The sequence below is a fragment of the Gekko japonicus genome, unplaced genomic scaffold, assembly GCF_001447785.1.
Source record: "Gekko japonicus isolate JY-2015 unplaced genomic scaffold, Gekko_japonicus_V1.1 scaffold996, whole genome shotgun sequence".
In the NCBI taxonomy this organism is placed as follows: Eukaryota; Metazoa; Chordata; class Lepidosauria; order Squamata; family Gekkonidae; genus Gekko; species Gekko japonicus.
In genome coordinates this window covers 177,834-193,064 of record NW_015165267.1, presented here as the reverse complement: position 1 = coordinate 193,064, position 15,231 = coordinate 177,834, and the positions used below count along the sequence as shown (strand labels likewise).

General features: G+C 47.5%; 1 protein-coding gene across 1 annotated transcript in view; it reads right to left on the bottom strand.

The window, feature by feature from the left end:
• Window positions 1-684: 684 nt before the first annotated feature.
• Window positions 685-15,231, bottom strand: part of SLC48A1 (solute carrier family 48 (heme transporter), member 1) — a 41,279-nt gene continuing 26,732 nt past the window's right edge. The window contains exons 2-3 of the mRNA XM_015410215.1: window positions 7,455-7,622; window positions 685-1,851 (exon numbers count right to left, since the gene is read on the bottom strand). Coding sequence (XP_015265701.1) covers window positions 1,715-1,851; window positions 7,455-7,622 — 305 coding nt within the window. The 3' untranslated portion in view covers window positions 685-1,714. The remainder of the gene's footprint in view (window positions 1,852-7,454; window positions 7,623-15,231) is intronic.

Sequence of the window (15,231 nt, the reverse complement as noted above, 5' to 3'; positions counted from 1 at the left end):
TCAGAGGTACCACCCCTGAACAACAGCAGCGGCAAACTGTCCAACAGCGATCCACAGACAAAAATCCGGCTCAGAGCAACACTGCCAGGTTCTGGGCATCCGTTCCTTCTTCAGATCGTCAAGTTTGTCTCATTCCTCCAGCTCTGCTCCCGACTGACCTTGACCTTAAAAAGTATTCTAATCAAAACGAACCTCCCCATTTATTTTTTTAAAAAAGAGATGACAAGCAGCACATTACAGAACACGCTTGGATGAAGAGAGTGGCTGGTTTTAAAGCCACAGCCGGCCAGATGCGGCCATCTAAGAATCAGCGGTCCCATTTTTCTCCCAATGTAGTGCGCTGAACTTAAAAGTATAAAAATTACACATGTCATGCAAGCAGTATGGGGCAGTGAACACAGTTTGGTCCAAGCACACGTGGCAATATGCAGATGACACAACCGGCTCGTCGGGGTAGAAGAAGAAGAAGAGAAGAGATTGGATTTATACCCCGCCCTTCACTTGGAGTCTCAGAGCGGCTGACAAACTCCTTTCCCTTCCCCTCCCCACAACAGACACCCTGTGAGGTGGGTGGGGCTGAGAGAACTCTGACACAAACTGCTCTTTTTCAAGCTGTGCCAGAGCTTGTGGCTGACCCAAGGTCACATCAGCAGGTGCAAGTGGAGGAGTGGGGAATCAAACCCGGTTCTCCCAGATTAGAGTCCGCACACTTAACCACTGCACCAAACTGGCTCTCTACACTGTCCCCTGCCTCGATCAAAATGGCAGACTCGTCGGGCTATTCTGACAACGTCATGCCATTTTACACCCTGATCCAAGTCTCAGGATGTGGAATGTCAATTTGCCCTGAAATAATAATAAGCTTTGGAAGGCATCTCCCCCCATTTCCCATATTTCACAGGGCTCGTCTTCAAAAAAAATATCAGGGCCAACATAGCCTAAAACCTCACTTTAAAAACATCAACACCCAACCCCCTAAAAGTGCTTGGAGAAGAAAAAGGGTTTGGGGGGTACATTGTGCATAAATATCCACAGGTTTCCTTCTCCCTAAAGCTGTGAACAGCAACAAAGAAAAGGGGGGGGAATAAGATGTGCGCGGAGAGAGAGGACGTGTTGTTCAAAATAGTCTTCTCTCAGAATGAAATCATGCCTTGCTCTATGAAAATACATCTGTATGAAAGTAGTACAAACCAGCCCTTTCGGGGGGCTTTTATGGAGCACCTCACGAGCAACACAAAATGGCGGCCAGCAGCCCATGAGCTACAGAGGAGGGCCTAGGGCGTGCGTGCTGATTGCTTCAGCCTTCCCAAACGAAACCATGGCTTCACACACACGAAATGGAGGATAGAAACACACACACAGCTATGCACACTAGGCCTACGAGGTCTTGGACTGGAATCCTGGTTTCCGCTGTGCGTGAGGAGACAGAACTCTCAAACCCTTCCTCAAAACAAAGACGCAACTCTGGCAAAAGGTAATGTAGACAAGATGGATGGAGGCGGCCGAGCAACAAGTGGCTGGATAAATGCAGCTGAGGAGAAAGCCCCCCCCCCCAAGTGAAACCAGCAAACAGGTAAGCAGAAGTGGGACAGGTTTGTGGTTTCGGCCTCTCGTCAGCTTCCTGCTTGCCGGCACGTGGGTCCGAGCACTCGCTCACATCGTCCAGCAGTCCCCTAACACGCACATCCCCCTTGGCGGGATCAAAGTCTGAGTCTCAGAAGTCACTAAGAATGCTGATGTCCGCAAACTCGTTTCTGTACCGGTAAGAATACAAGCAGAGGAGGAAGGCCCACTTGAAGGAGAGGAGGCTCCAGATGCAAGACAGGTAGTAACTCTTTGGATCCGTCAAGGCTAAATGGAAGAAACAGACATCATGAGATACCACAGCTGAACAGGACAATCTCTGATGCGAGTTACTCCCACACCACAGCTTCTGAATTCAGGCATCTTTCCCCATAGCCAACAGCCACCAGCATTAGTCCTCCAGGAACTGGTCCCATCAATACGCAACAGCTGGATCTCATGGGCCCTGAACCTGGTGGGCCCAGGCCAGGCAGATCTGGTCAGAAGCCAAGCAGGGTCAGCCCTGGCTAGTAAACGGATGGGGACCTCCAGAGGAAGTCCAAGGTCGCTTTGCAGCGGCAGGCAATGGAAAACCACCTCTGAACGTCTCCTGCCTTGAAAAGCTTACAGGGTTGCCATAAGTCGGCGGTGGCTTGACGGCCCTTCACACGCACAGATTCCATGGAGGATTTCCACCGACAGAGGATGGGGGGGTGGGGTTCTCCATTCCCTCTGCAGACCTCTGACTTGCCATCCCTGCAAGCAGTTCCTCGGAGTCCCCTTTCCCCCAGGAAGAGCTGGTGGGGGGCCAGTGTTCCCTCCAAGCTGAGTTAGTGTGAGCTAGCTCACAGTTTTTCAGCCTCCAGCTCACAGATTTTTGTCTTTGCTCAGGAAGGATGACTCCAGGGCCAACTAATTTATGCAGTAGCCAAATCGCTCGCTCACACATTTCATGCCAGTAGCTCACAGAGTAGAATTTTTGCTCACAAGACTCCACAGCTTAGAGGGAACATTGGTGGGGGCATGTTTTGGTCTGCAGAGGGAGGGGAGGACTTGAAATCCCCACTCCCCTGCCGGGAATTCTCCTCACCCGCGGGACTCTCCAGTGGGGCTAATCCAAGCCGTTTTGTTTTTTGAGGCAAATACTGGCTCACTGACACATTTCGTAAAGGTGGAGCAAAATTCTGCCGGAGAGTCCTACACTGTTTAGGTCTTCATTGAATCGCCTGTGCGTTTTGGGGGGGAACTTCCTCCACCCCTTCCCCAGGAAGGCTCCCACACTTCTGATCTTCTGCAAACTATGTTTATTATATGCATTATGCTGTTCTTACCGCATCGTGCCCTATGTTAGCAGATTCATTTCCTACATTTCTTGACAAACCTTTTTGCACTCCTTCTGATTTTTTCCCCCTGGTAATCCTAGAGCTATCAGATTGCTTATTAGACGTCTCATGCTATTTGACTGCATTGCTTTATACCAGTGTTTCCCATCCTGTGGATCGTGAAGACTCTGAAAGTGGGCTCTGGGCCAACCCTCCCTAATGGCTACCCCCTGCCCTTTCCATTGCCCTCTTCAGCATTTTGGAAACCAAGATATGACCCCGGAAACAGGACCTTCCATGTCATACACTGGCTGGTATTTTTTCCTTCACTGTGTATTCACACTGATCAAGTAAAACGTGTCCTGATGGTTCCTAGAGTGAGTTTCCTAGAATCGGGGCTATTTTTGGGCAGGAACGCACAGGAACGGAGTTCTGGCTGGCTCCCGAGTTGGCCACGCCCAGCAGGAACTCATTAGCATAACAGGCCACACCCAAGAGCAGGAACTCATTAGGATTGGCTACATTAGGGGTGTGTGGCCTAACATGCAAAGGAGTTCCTGCTACAAAAAAAGGCCCTGGGTTTTGACAACGAACAAGGTAAACAGAATAAGAAGCAAAAGGTGGGTGTGGCTGGATGACCACACTTCTGGTAACATGGGGGTGCGGCCTAATATGCTAATTAGCTGTGCTGTCAGGGGTGTTGCCTAACATGCTAATGAGTTTCTGCTGTTGGGTGTGGCCTATTATGCTAATGAGTTCCTACTGGGCTTTTTCTAAAAAAAAATGCCCTGCCTAGAATCTTAGGCGGATCAGAGGGAGTAACGGAGAAGGAGCGGGTGCTCAGAGGCTGGAATGTCACCTCCATAGGCAAAGGATGCCACTTACTTGGGGTTCACAGGGCGCCCTTTGTGCGATGTTTGTTGGTTTCTCAAAAAAACATCTGATTAGCCACCGTAGAGAATGAATGGTGAACTAGAAGGGTGCCACGGTCATACCCTCGGGCCTTGGACGGGTCACCATACCAAGTGAATAGATCCAGAGGAGTTAGCCACGTTAGTCTGTTGCTGCAAAACAGCAAAAAGCCCAGTAGCCCCTTTTTGACTAACAACCTTTATTGGAGCATAAGCTTTCGAGAAACACAGCTCTCTTCGTCAGATGCATGGAGGGTATGAAGACACTGGCCAGGGATCTATAGGTGGTATATTCCATTCAGGTATTCCATTCAGATTCATCTATAGAAGGAAGGGGCCACACCCAGCCTGGATTGCACATTCTACCTTTCCCGTGACTTTTGCAACCGCTTTGCATTTACATGGCACTTTCTGCATCTTCTCCCCTCTCCCCTTACCACCTATATATCCCTGGCCAGTTTCTTCATACCCTCCATGCATCTGATGAAGAGAGCTGTGTTTCTCGAAAGCTGATGCTACAATAAAGTTTGTTAGTCTTAAAGGTGCTACTGGGCTTCTTACTATTTTTCATACCAAGTGAAGTTGGATTTGTGGGTCATCCTAACCAAAAAGGCTGGGAAAACAGTTTTACACCATGTCATCCTCCTCGAAAGGGGAGGTGAATACAGTAAATTTAAATAACTGTTTACTGTATGTGTTATGCAGTCTGAACTTCAGCATTCCCTAATTGTGAAATTCACCTTTTTTGGATCGATGGGAAGATCCAGGTTATGTGACGCGTTATACCGCTTCTAGGCCACTTCTATTTTACCTTCTGTAGACCGGTTTCATTGCATTATTCATTGTGTGCCTCAGATTGTGTTTTGTACTTCATAACTCTATAACGCACTGTGAGACTCAATGAGAAAAGCAGCTGAGAAATTAAGTGAACTAGGAATAAGCCCTTGATCGGAAGTCACCAGGAGAGAAGCCTTCAAACTGCCAGTGGTGCTGGGTCAAACCACTGATCTCTCACGGGCATCACTGTCTACTCTAACTGGCAGTGGCTCTCCAGGGTTCCCCCGCAGAGGCCTTTCACGTCACCCGATCCTCTTCACTGAAGATGCCAGGGATTGAACTTGGGACCTTCTGCATGCAAAACAGACATTCTAAGTGTGAGTCACAGCTCCTCCCCTTGATAATGAGCACACAAAGCTTCCTTGTATCAAGTCACATTTCTGCTCGAACAAGGCCAGTGCTGTTCACGCGGACTGCCGACAGCTCCAAGTCAGTGTCTTTCCCGACACCTGATCCTTTTGATTGGAAGATGCCGGGGACTGAACCTTCTGCAAGCAAAGCACGGAGACAACGACAGATTGGGTAGCCATGTTAGACTGCCTATAGCAGCAGAAAAAAGCAAGAGTCCAGTAGCACCTTAAAGACTAACACAATTTGTGGCAGGGGAGGAGTTTCCGTGAGCCACTGCTCACGTCTTCAGAGAGCTTCAGATATAAGAAGCTCTCTGAAGCAGTGAGCAGTGACTCAGGAAAGCTCCTCCCCTGCCACAAATTTTGTTAGTGGCTCAAGTGGTTAAGACGCTGAACTGCCGGCTATGGAAGGTCGGTAGTTCAGCAGTTCGAGACCCGGGTGCCACATGACGGAGTGAGCTCCCGTCTCTAGTTCCAGCTCCTGCCAACCTAGCAGTTCGAAAGCAAGAAATTGCAAGAAGATAAATAGGTACCACTTCGGTGGGAAGGTAACAGCGTTCCGTGCGCCTTGGTGTTTAGTCATGCCGGCCACATGACCACGGAAACGTCTTCGGACAGCGCTGGCTCTTCGGCTTGGAAACGGAGATGAGCACCGCAACCCTAGATTCAACTGGCTTTCGAGCAAGGGAACCTTTACTTTTACCTTTAAGGTACTACTGGACTCTTGCTCTTTTCTGCTGCATGCAAAGCAGATGCTCTGCCCTGGCAGAGCCAAAGCCCTACACAGTCGTTTTACCACTCTCCTTGGCCCTGACCTGGGTAGCCCAGCTTAGCTTGATCTCATAAGATCTTCGAAGCTAAGCAGAGTTGTCCTTGGCTTGTATTTAGATGAGAGACCACCAAGGCATTCCAGGGTCGTGATGCAGAGGCAGGCCATGGCAAACCACTTCTGCCCCGAAAACCCCACAGGGTTGCTATAAGTCAGCTGTGACTTGATGGCACTTTCCAACCAACCAACCTTGGCCAGCAGAAACAGAATGAACAATGCATTAATATTTCCTTAACAGGGCATCCGTGAACAGGAGAGGCTGCCCTATACAGAGTCAGAATGTTTTTCCGTCCAGCTCACCACTTCTACTCTGACTGGCATCAGCACCCTGGGGAGAGATCCCGCCCAGCTTTGTTCCCTCCATCTGGAGACTAAACCCGGAACCTCGCTCATGCAAATGCCATCCTCTACCAGGGAGGCTGCAGAATTTCATTATTCTAGAGGTTGAATTCAGAACTCTCCCTTCACTCTCTTTGGACCACTTGCTATAACCAAGCTCACCTACAGGGGACCGAAGCAAAGCCAGATCATGGGGTTCTGCAGGGCCTGTAAGACGGAGCTCTTCCACCAGGCTTTTGGGTGAAGCAGTAGGCGTCAAATATCACCTGGCTGAGCCTGCTACCATTCTGTTACTATCTGTAAGAGCTCCCCAAGGATATCAGGGCCTTGTGGAATTTATTACAGTTCTGCAGGGCCTGCAAGACGGAGCTCTTCCACCAGGCATTTGATTGAGGAGCCACACTTAACATCGGAATCTCATCAAAGGCTATTGTCTTGTGCTGTTCTTAACATAGTATGGGCTGGACAGTAGCCTTGTAAGCTAACGCTGACTGGATACCTGCTATGGATAACATCTAAAAACCATGTTTCGTCGCTACATATGTAATAGTAATATGTAGTAGTTATATAGCACCTTAGAATTGTTTTTATGGTTTTAACTTGTTTTTAACTTTAGCTGCTGTAGATTTTCCAGGTTGAGTGGCCGTGGTCTTGGCATTGTAGAACCTGACGTTTTGCCAGTAGCTGTGACTGGCATCCTCAGAGGTATAACACAGAAAGATAGAGTACTCTCTGTATCAAGGTGAGAAGAAAAATGGTAGGCAGGTAATTTATATCTACTCCAGAAGATGGGGTAGGGCTGAGTCATTATCTTGTAGGAGTTTCCCAGGCTATGAACATGCTAATGGAGGAGCTTTCCTGGGGAGGTTCTTTCAACAACATGTTTCCTGAGGAGCCTTCGACAACATGTGTTTAACTTGCTCAAATTTTATTGCAAGCTGCCCTGAGCCTGCCTTGGCGGGGAGGTTGGGGTATAAATCAAGTGAATCAAATCAAATCTGTTACTATCGATTACGGTCTTCAGTTTTCGAGGACACGGAATGATAACCGCCTTGGTTTAGCCAAGGTATGGTAGTTACGATCTGCGCCCTTTCTGCTTCTAATTGTTTACCATCAAGGCACCACTGTAATAGCTGCAATATAATTGATCGCCATCGCTTTAAGGGTGAAGTTTATAGTTTTAATCTTTGATTTTATTATTTGATATTAACATTTGTAACCCACCCTGAGCCCGTTCGCGGGAAGGGTGAGATAGAAATCGAACCAAATAAATAAATAAATAAATAATAAAAATCATACTTACACTGCTGCTGCGTAATGGCCAGTGCCAGGAACGTGCAGAACCCGGCCACAGCGAGGATGGAGAAGAGAATGCCGACAACGAGAAAGAACTTCAAGCCCTTCAGCCAGGTCCTCCAGTAATCCTGCACGTACATCACATGCGTGATGAGGGCCCAGAGCGCCAGCACACCTGTATGCGCACAGAGAAAGAGAGAGCCTGTAAGGAACTCATAGCCACCAGCAAGCACCACAAGAAAATATATTTTTTTAAAAATCCTAGCAATGACAACAGACTGTTCAAAGGCAGAGCGGGAGAACTCTCAGCTTGCAAGCCCTGTTCCCGTGTTACAGTGGACCCACAAACAACCTGCATATACCTGCTTCTAAGAAAGAGCTGGCATGTATTCACAAATAAAACCGGGGACCAGGACCTGGATAAATATGGAGGTTAGACACTAAGCCTCTGAATCCCAGAACCAGGAGAAAACATCAGGGGAAGGCCTCAGCCTCTAGGCCCTGCTGCTGGCCCTCCAAAGGAACTGGCTGGCCACTGTGTGAGACAGGGTGCAGGACAAGATGGGCTATTGGTCTGATCCAGCAGGGTTCTTCTGATGTTCTTACGAAGTGCACGCTGTATACAGATGGTACGTGTGTCCACTGTAATGTGTCAATAGGGCTTGTCTCTTTCAAGTTAAGGGGGCCAACTGTGCTTCTGCAGAACTCTTAAGCTGCACAACACCTTCACTGCTGCCAATACGAATAGTGGCATATATATTAAAAGTATTATTATTAACAGAAACATATTATTACTATTATTAAAAAGTCTGTGTATATAAATATCTCCTTATATATAAAAGAGTTTTGGTGTCTCTCCTGCACACGCTCCCGCAGCCTTTGGCTCCCGCACCTGCCACTCTGAAGGATCTCCTGGCTGCATTGGCTGGCTCCCTTGCCTCCGTCCCGCCCACAGAGGCAGCGAGGCGGCCACCAGCATCTCTGGCTCAGTGTGCTCTGAGCCAGCTGATGGGATGGACACTCTGGCAGCCGGAGGATGAGCAAGCCCACTGGGAGATGTGGGGCGGAGGCGTGAGAGCCCAGAGATATTCAGAAACGTCACGGCCAAGGCAGGGATGGGGCGGCGGGTGCTGCTGCGGCAGGAGACTGCCCCTCTGCCGGCAGCCCTGTTGTTGTCCAGGTCAGCCGAAGTGGCTCTGATGCCGCTCCATGCTGTGCCCCACCGCCGCCACCAGCACCACCGCCGAACACACCGCGAGGCCTCCCTGATGCAGGTCCACTGCCGCACCAAGACCCTCCTCCTGTCTGACCCCAGTGGCGGGAGCCGGGACACTGGCGGTGGCAGCAGAGTGGCGGTGCTCTACCCACCACTGGGCCCAGGAGACAAGAACGCCGCCGCCCTTTCTTCTCCTGAGGGAGGGGCTGGCAGGTGGCGGCCCAGCTACAACTCATTCCATTTGTCTCCACAACGGACCTTCTTCTTAGTATATATAGATTAACATTTTTATGCATTTATTAATATTTTTATAAAGTTTTTAAAGTTTGTAATCCTTATACCAATCCATTAAACTAGGGCAGTATCATCGTCATTCACACACTGCAGATGCAGAGAGTGATACTGGGTGGCTAGCCTAAGGCCACCTAGTGATTCCACGGCAGATGCAAAATTCGAACCGGGGACTTCCTGATTTGTGGTTCAGTCTCTTAGCTGCTATGCTCCCTAAGCCCTTCAATATACCGATGGCCACATATCAGAATAAAGTTTTTTTTTTAAAGTAATTTTATATGCAAGTTAGCATTTGAAAATCTGTTTTGTCCAATATCGAGTGGTACCCCTCCCTCCCAACAACAAACAAGGGCGGAAGGGTGAAGCTGAGGTCACCATCTAGTGGGGAAAGAGGTTGCTGCAAGCTATGGGGGAGGCAGCATTTGACTGATCAGCAGTGCCATCCCAGACAGAGTCACAGCCTTCCACGGCCACAGAAAGTGTCTCAGGAGTTGGCAAAGTCAACTACTGCCCAGGATTTCTGGGGCAGACAAAACTGCATCCTTGGCCTTTCTCCCAGAGGAATGTCACAAACAAGTGTTCCTTCTAAGCCGTGCACGTGAGCGGCCGCTCATTAACACAGGAAGCCCTGCTCAGCAGCAGTCTGGAGCCACGCAGTGTGTCACACTGCCCATTGCCTATTTTAAGATACAGCAGTTCTGTTCTGCTCAGGGTGTGAACTGCTCCGTTCAGTAGAGGGGGGGGAATTAGAGGGAACGTCTGTCACAAACCCACCTTATGGAAACGGTTGCTGGCAGCACGTTTTTTATTTATTTTATTTAAACACATATAGCCCGCCTTGCCTTGTGCTTCAAGGTGGCTTACGTTAAAAAAGAATTTCCCGTTACACCCAGGATGAAACGACAACCCCCAAATCCCTCCCTCCCTCCCTTAAAAGATGCCTGCCATGCAAAAAAGGTAAAGGTTCCCTTGCTCGAAAGCCAGTCGAGTCCGACTCTAGGGTTGCGGTGCTCATCTCCGTTTCAAAGCCGAAGAGCCAGCGCTGTCCGAAGACGTTTCCGTGGTCATGTGGCCGGCATGACTAGACCCCGAGGCGCACGGAACGCTGTTACCTTCCCACCGAAGTGGTCCCTATTTATCTACTTGCAATTTCTTGCTTTCAAACTGCTAGGTTGGCAGGAGCTGGAACTGGAGACGGGAGCTCACTCCGTCATGCGGCAACTCGGGTCTCGAACTGCTGAACTACTGACCTTCCACAGCCTGCAGTTCAGCGTCTTAACCACTTGAGCCACCATGCAACCCCCCCCCCTCAAAAAGCTCTGGCAAACAGGCCAGACTTGCAGTGCCTCCTAAAGTTCTCCAAGGAGGGGACCCCTCCTCACCTTTTCAGGGAGCCAACCTCCACAGAGCTGGAGCCATGCTGGAAAAGGTTCAGGTTCTGGTCGATGCCAGATGGGCTCCCCCTAAATGTTGGGATAGCCAACAGATGGCTGCCTGAGGACCATAAGTTGGCCACCAGGGACCTATGGAAAGAGACAGTCCTTAAGACATGTGGGAGGGGGGGTCCCCAGGTCGTGAAGGGCTTTAGAGATCACCACCAGCACTTTGAATTGAACTTGGAATCAGACTGGCAAGCCAATGGAGCTGTCTCAAAATGGGCAACGTATTTTCCCAGCGGCTAGCCCCTGGCAAGAGGACCACTTGTGATTTCCAGGTTATCTTCAAGGGCAGCCCCAAGTAGAGCACGTTGCGGTAATCAGACTGTGAGGTGACAGAAGCATGGATCTGCGTGGCCGGATCAGCTGAGTCTAGGTAACCAAACGCAGCTGATGGAAGGCACTCTCGGCCTCCTTGCTAACTTCCTTTTCCAACAGCAAGGCATGAGCAACCCCAAAGCTCTGCTCTGAAAAGCCAACGGCGCTCTGTCCAGGACAAGCGAATTCAGTCCCTCTAGAACATCAGCCTTCCTGACGAGCATTACTTCCGTCTTGCCTGTACTTCAAACTCACATTTCAGCAGCCCGGAAACTGTGACTTCCTTTCCTTTCCCTTCTCTTTTGTACCCTTGGAAGCTCACTGATTCACGAACCGTGAGCAGCAGAAAGCACTTATTTCTTATTTTTTAGACGCAAGGGCTAAAAGGACAGACAAATTTTGTGATTGCTCGAGTGATCTTAGGATCCTTATCACTGAGTGAAAGAGCCCAGATTTCTGGAGTACAGGGGGAAATTGTGGCTTCCACTTCTAGTAGTGTGGCTTCCACTTCTAGTAAGCATAAACTTGCAGGTTAGGATATCATGGCAGCCTGTTCAATGTGTTAACTTGGGGGGGGGGTAATCCAACTGTGGATACCCACAATGCATGCTACTCACAATCCTCCACGTATTCACAGTTGCCCTTTTTGTCTGAGAAACGGCAGCCATGAGTACTGAGAATTGTGGGTAGTGTGTATCACAGATACGGCGACTGTGCCTATCATGAGGATTGTGGGTAACACTTGCTCTCCCAGTATGCATAGTTGGATACCACCAAGTATAAAAAGCCTAGGACCTTATGGTTATCAAGAATGAAAAAAGGAAGAAGGCTTAGTGTAGTAGAGCCTCTGCTTGGCATGCAGAAGGTCCCAGGTTCAATCCCCGGTTAGCTCCAGTTAAAAGATCCAGCAGCAGGTGAGGTGAAAGACCTCTGCCTGAATCCTTGGAGAGCCGCTGCCAGTCTGAGTAGACAATACTGACTTTGATGGACCAAGGCTCTGATTCAGGAGAAGGCAGCTTCAATTATGTGTTCATGGTCCTAATTGCCAAACCAGTGACACATGACCTGGGCCAAAATCTTTATCTGGCCACACAAAACGGTACCTACGCAAAAGATTCCCACACAAAATGAGGACATGGATTATTGCACAGTGCTGCTGTCCCAAAAGAAACAACATGGGACGACGTTTCAAGACGGTTGCTCGGAAAATGCCGACAAGGATTACAGTCCAATTAACAACTATAAGAAGTGCTCAGAGGAAGGGACAGCAGGATCGACTGATTTACCAACTTGATGCACTCTAGTTGTGAATGTCCTCCTTAAAGGTTCACCAGTTGACAGTGAAGTGATATCAAGACAGCATCCCTCATGGATAATGTATTGAGATCACTGACCCTTAACAAGATGGATCGGGACAAACACCTTAGTTCTCTCCCCCACAGAACCAATCCATAACACAGGATCAACCACAAGGTGGAGAAAGGTGCGTGGTAGTGACCCAGCTTGACCATTTATACCCACTCCAAGATGAGGTCCTGAGTATATTCCAAGTTCAAGAGAACCACGGCTGAACAAGACAAGAGACTTTTTACAAGTATTGGGGGGGGGACCTCTGAAAATGCTTTTCTAAGCTACAGAAAAGGGGAAGTTCTGCAGAAATGCAAGCTTCTAAGTTACATTTTAAAAAAAATTGCAAAAAAAAAAAAAAGTGAAGTCACCCTTCCTTTCCTAAGCTGCTTTTTTCAGCCGGGAACATGTGGTCTGTTTACCGTCTCTTAGAAGAAGCTGACTCAAGGCCACAAGGCAGGTCACCCCCAACTGATGCTGCACTTTCAGAACACCGTGACTCAGCAGAAGTCGGAACTCTCTGGAAAGGAATTCTTTCAAATGACACAGCAAAAAAGAGAGAGAGAGCCGGGCAAAGGGACTGAACTCTGCAAGGTGTCCGTGACTGTTTTTGAACTCCCTGCAGCTTCCACATTTTAAATAACCTCGTGACAAATTGGGACCAGGGTTCCTTGCAGATGCTGCGACTGAAAAACCTTTCCAGTCCCAAATTCTTTGTGCCTCAGGCCCACACGGTGCAGGAGGAATTAAATCAGCACTGCTACATTCTAGATGCTGAGCAACTTTCCCATGACTGTATGCAATAAATATATGCAATAAATCTGGTGATATGACAAATAGTTATGGCTTAACTAGTTTATCAACACGTACTAAGTGAACCCAGAACACCAAAAGCATTTCAGCCATTACCTTCTTCAAAACATTTCTCAATATTGAGGACATTGTTTCATTCCGCACACAAATATTGATCTACTGGTTTTGATTTGGCTTTGTTTCTAGCATACAGATTTCAAGAATCCTTCCTCACTTGGCTGAAAAATGGTACCCACTGTTAGATTACTGGGCAACTCAAAATTTCATTCCAGATGGATGGTTCCAATTACAGCGATGGTTATGAAAGGTGTTGTGTTTTTTTTAAAGGTCATTGTAGGTATACTATATTAGCTGGTTTGGACATGTAAGATTTTTCTTGTGGTTTTTAGACCAAACTCTAAAATTCTTTTACCATAGCTATTACTAAGATACTAGTGACTCTTTCACTTGCATTATACCTCACTATTGTTTTAGTTTAAATGGTATTTATGTATAACTTTATTTATTGATTTCTCTATATATTATTAATGTATATTTTTCTTTTTATATTTGTATTGTAAATGATCCCAGTAAGTAATTGTATTGAATATTGTTTATTGTTAATGAAAATGTAATACAGATTTTTTTAAAAAAAGAATCTTTCTGATTTCCAGCCTTAGGCAACATTTTTTATGAAAAGACTGCTATGGAATATGAGATATTTGCAGATGTATTGCTTTAAAGTATGTGCTTGATTGCCAATGGTACTTAATCAGAATTTTTAGCTCATGGTAAACTGTGATGTATAATGCATAGGACATTTACAGCACTAAAAAAGGAGAAAGCGTTTGGAGGATTAACTTCCTATGTGACAAACACATGTTGGTGAGGTTGTTTTATAAACTAGCTCAAATGATACATATTTGTGAGATTGATAGATCCATATATTTACTGCATACAATGTACTCATCAAGCCTTCCTCTCCTACATCTCTGTGAATTTTTTAAAAAAAGAATTGGCATGTAAATAGCCCACCCTGGATAATCAAATAGATTGTGTTTCCCATTAGCATCACTGAATCACCCTCAATTACAGTCAGAGCTGATTCACACATGCAAGTTCATAATTCTGTTAAAAAACCCACCTCGCTTACAATTCTTAACCCACACAACATCACAAGGCAGTAAAACCATAATAATCCAGAACAAAGATTGAGTCCAGTGGCACCTTTAAAACCAACAAAGTTTTATTCAAGGTGTAAGCTTTTGTGTGCACACATACTTCTTCAGATACATTGAAATGGAAGCTACCAGTCCTTCAATCCGTTAAACTTCTTCATTATTCTGTATGCTATTTTGCCGCTCGCCCTCTACCTATATGTACGGACTGGTAACTTCCATTTCAATGTATCTGAAGAACTGTGCTTTGCACACAAAAGCCCATACCTTGAATAAAACTTTGTTGGTCTTAAAGGTGCCCACTGGACTAGAATTTTGTTCCGCTGCTTCAGGCCAACATGGCTACCCACTTGAATCTATCAGAATAATCCAATTGAGGTACATCAGACTAAACTAATGGTTCTCAAACTGTGGATCATGACCAAAAAGTGGGTTCTAATTCTCTGGCAGGGAGACCCATATGCCTAGAGACGGAACAGAGCGAGATGGCGGAGGAAGCTCGGATAGGTCTGAAGGTAGGCTGTGGTTTACCTCTGCATACTGATCGAAATACACATGAAGCTGCCTTATACCGAATCAGACCATCGGTCCATCAAGGTCAGTATAATCTACTCAGACTGATGGCAGCTCTCCAGGATCTCAGACAGAGGTCCTTCACACCACCTACTACCTGATCCCTTTTAACTGGAGATGTCGGGGATTGAGCCTGGAACCTTCTGCATGCCAAGCAGATGCTCTACCACTGAGCCACAGGCCCCCCCTCCTCGAATGCCACGTATGTATAAATATTAGAAAATGTGTAACTACTAGAACGCTACATATGTATAAATACTGGAAAACGTATAATACTAGAAAGCCACATATGTATAATACTAAACAAAAGAATGCCACATATGTATAAACAGGGGTCGTTTCCTGCAGGAGCGCACGGGAGCAGAGCTCCGGCAGTAAGGAGCTCGAGGGGTGGGCACATGCAACAAGCCCCGCCCCCTGCTCCCAGCAGCCCTCAGTCGGGCCACGAGGAGCAAGAAGCAGCCAGGTAAGTTGCAGAGGGCCCCCCCCCCGCGCTTTCAGGTACAAGCTCTCCCTCCTCTGTGAGGGCAGATCTGAGCATTCCCCTCCCCCATAGCTAGCAATCCAAAACAGTCCAGTGGCACCTTTCATACCCAGTTTTATTCAGGTACAAGCTCTCCCTCCTCTGTGAGG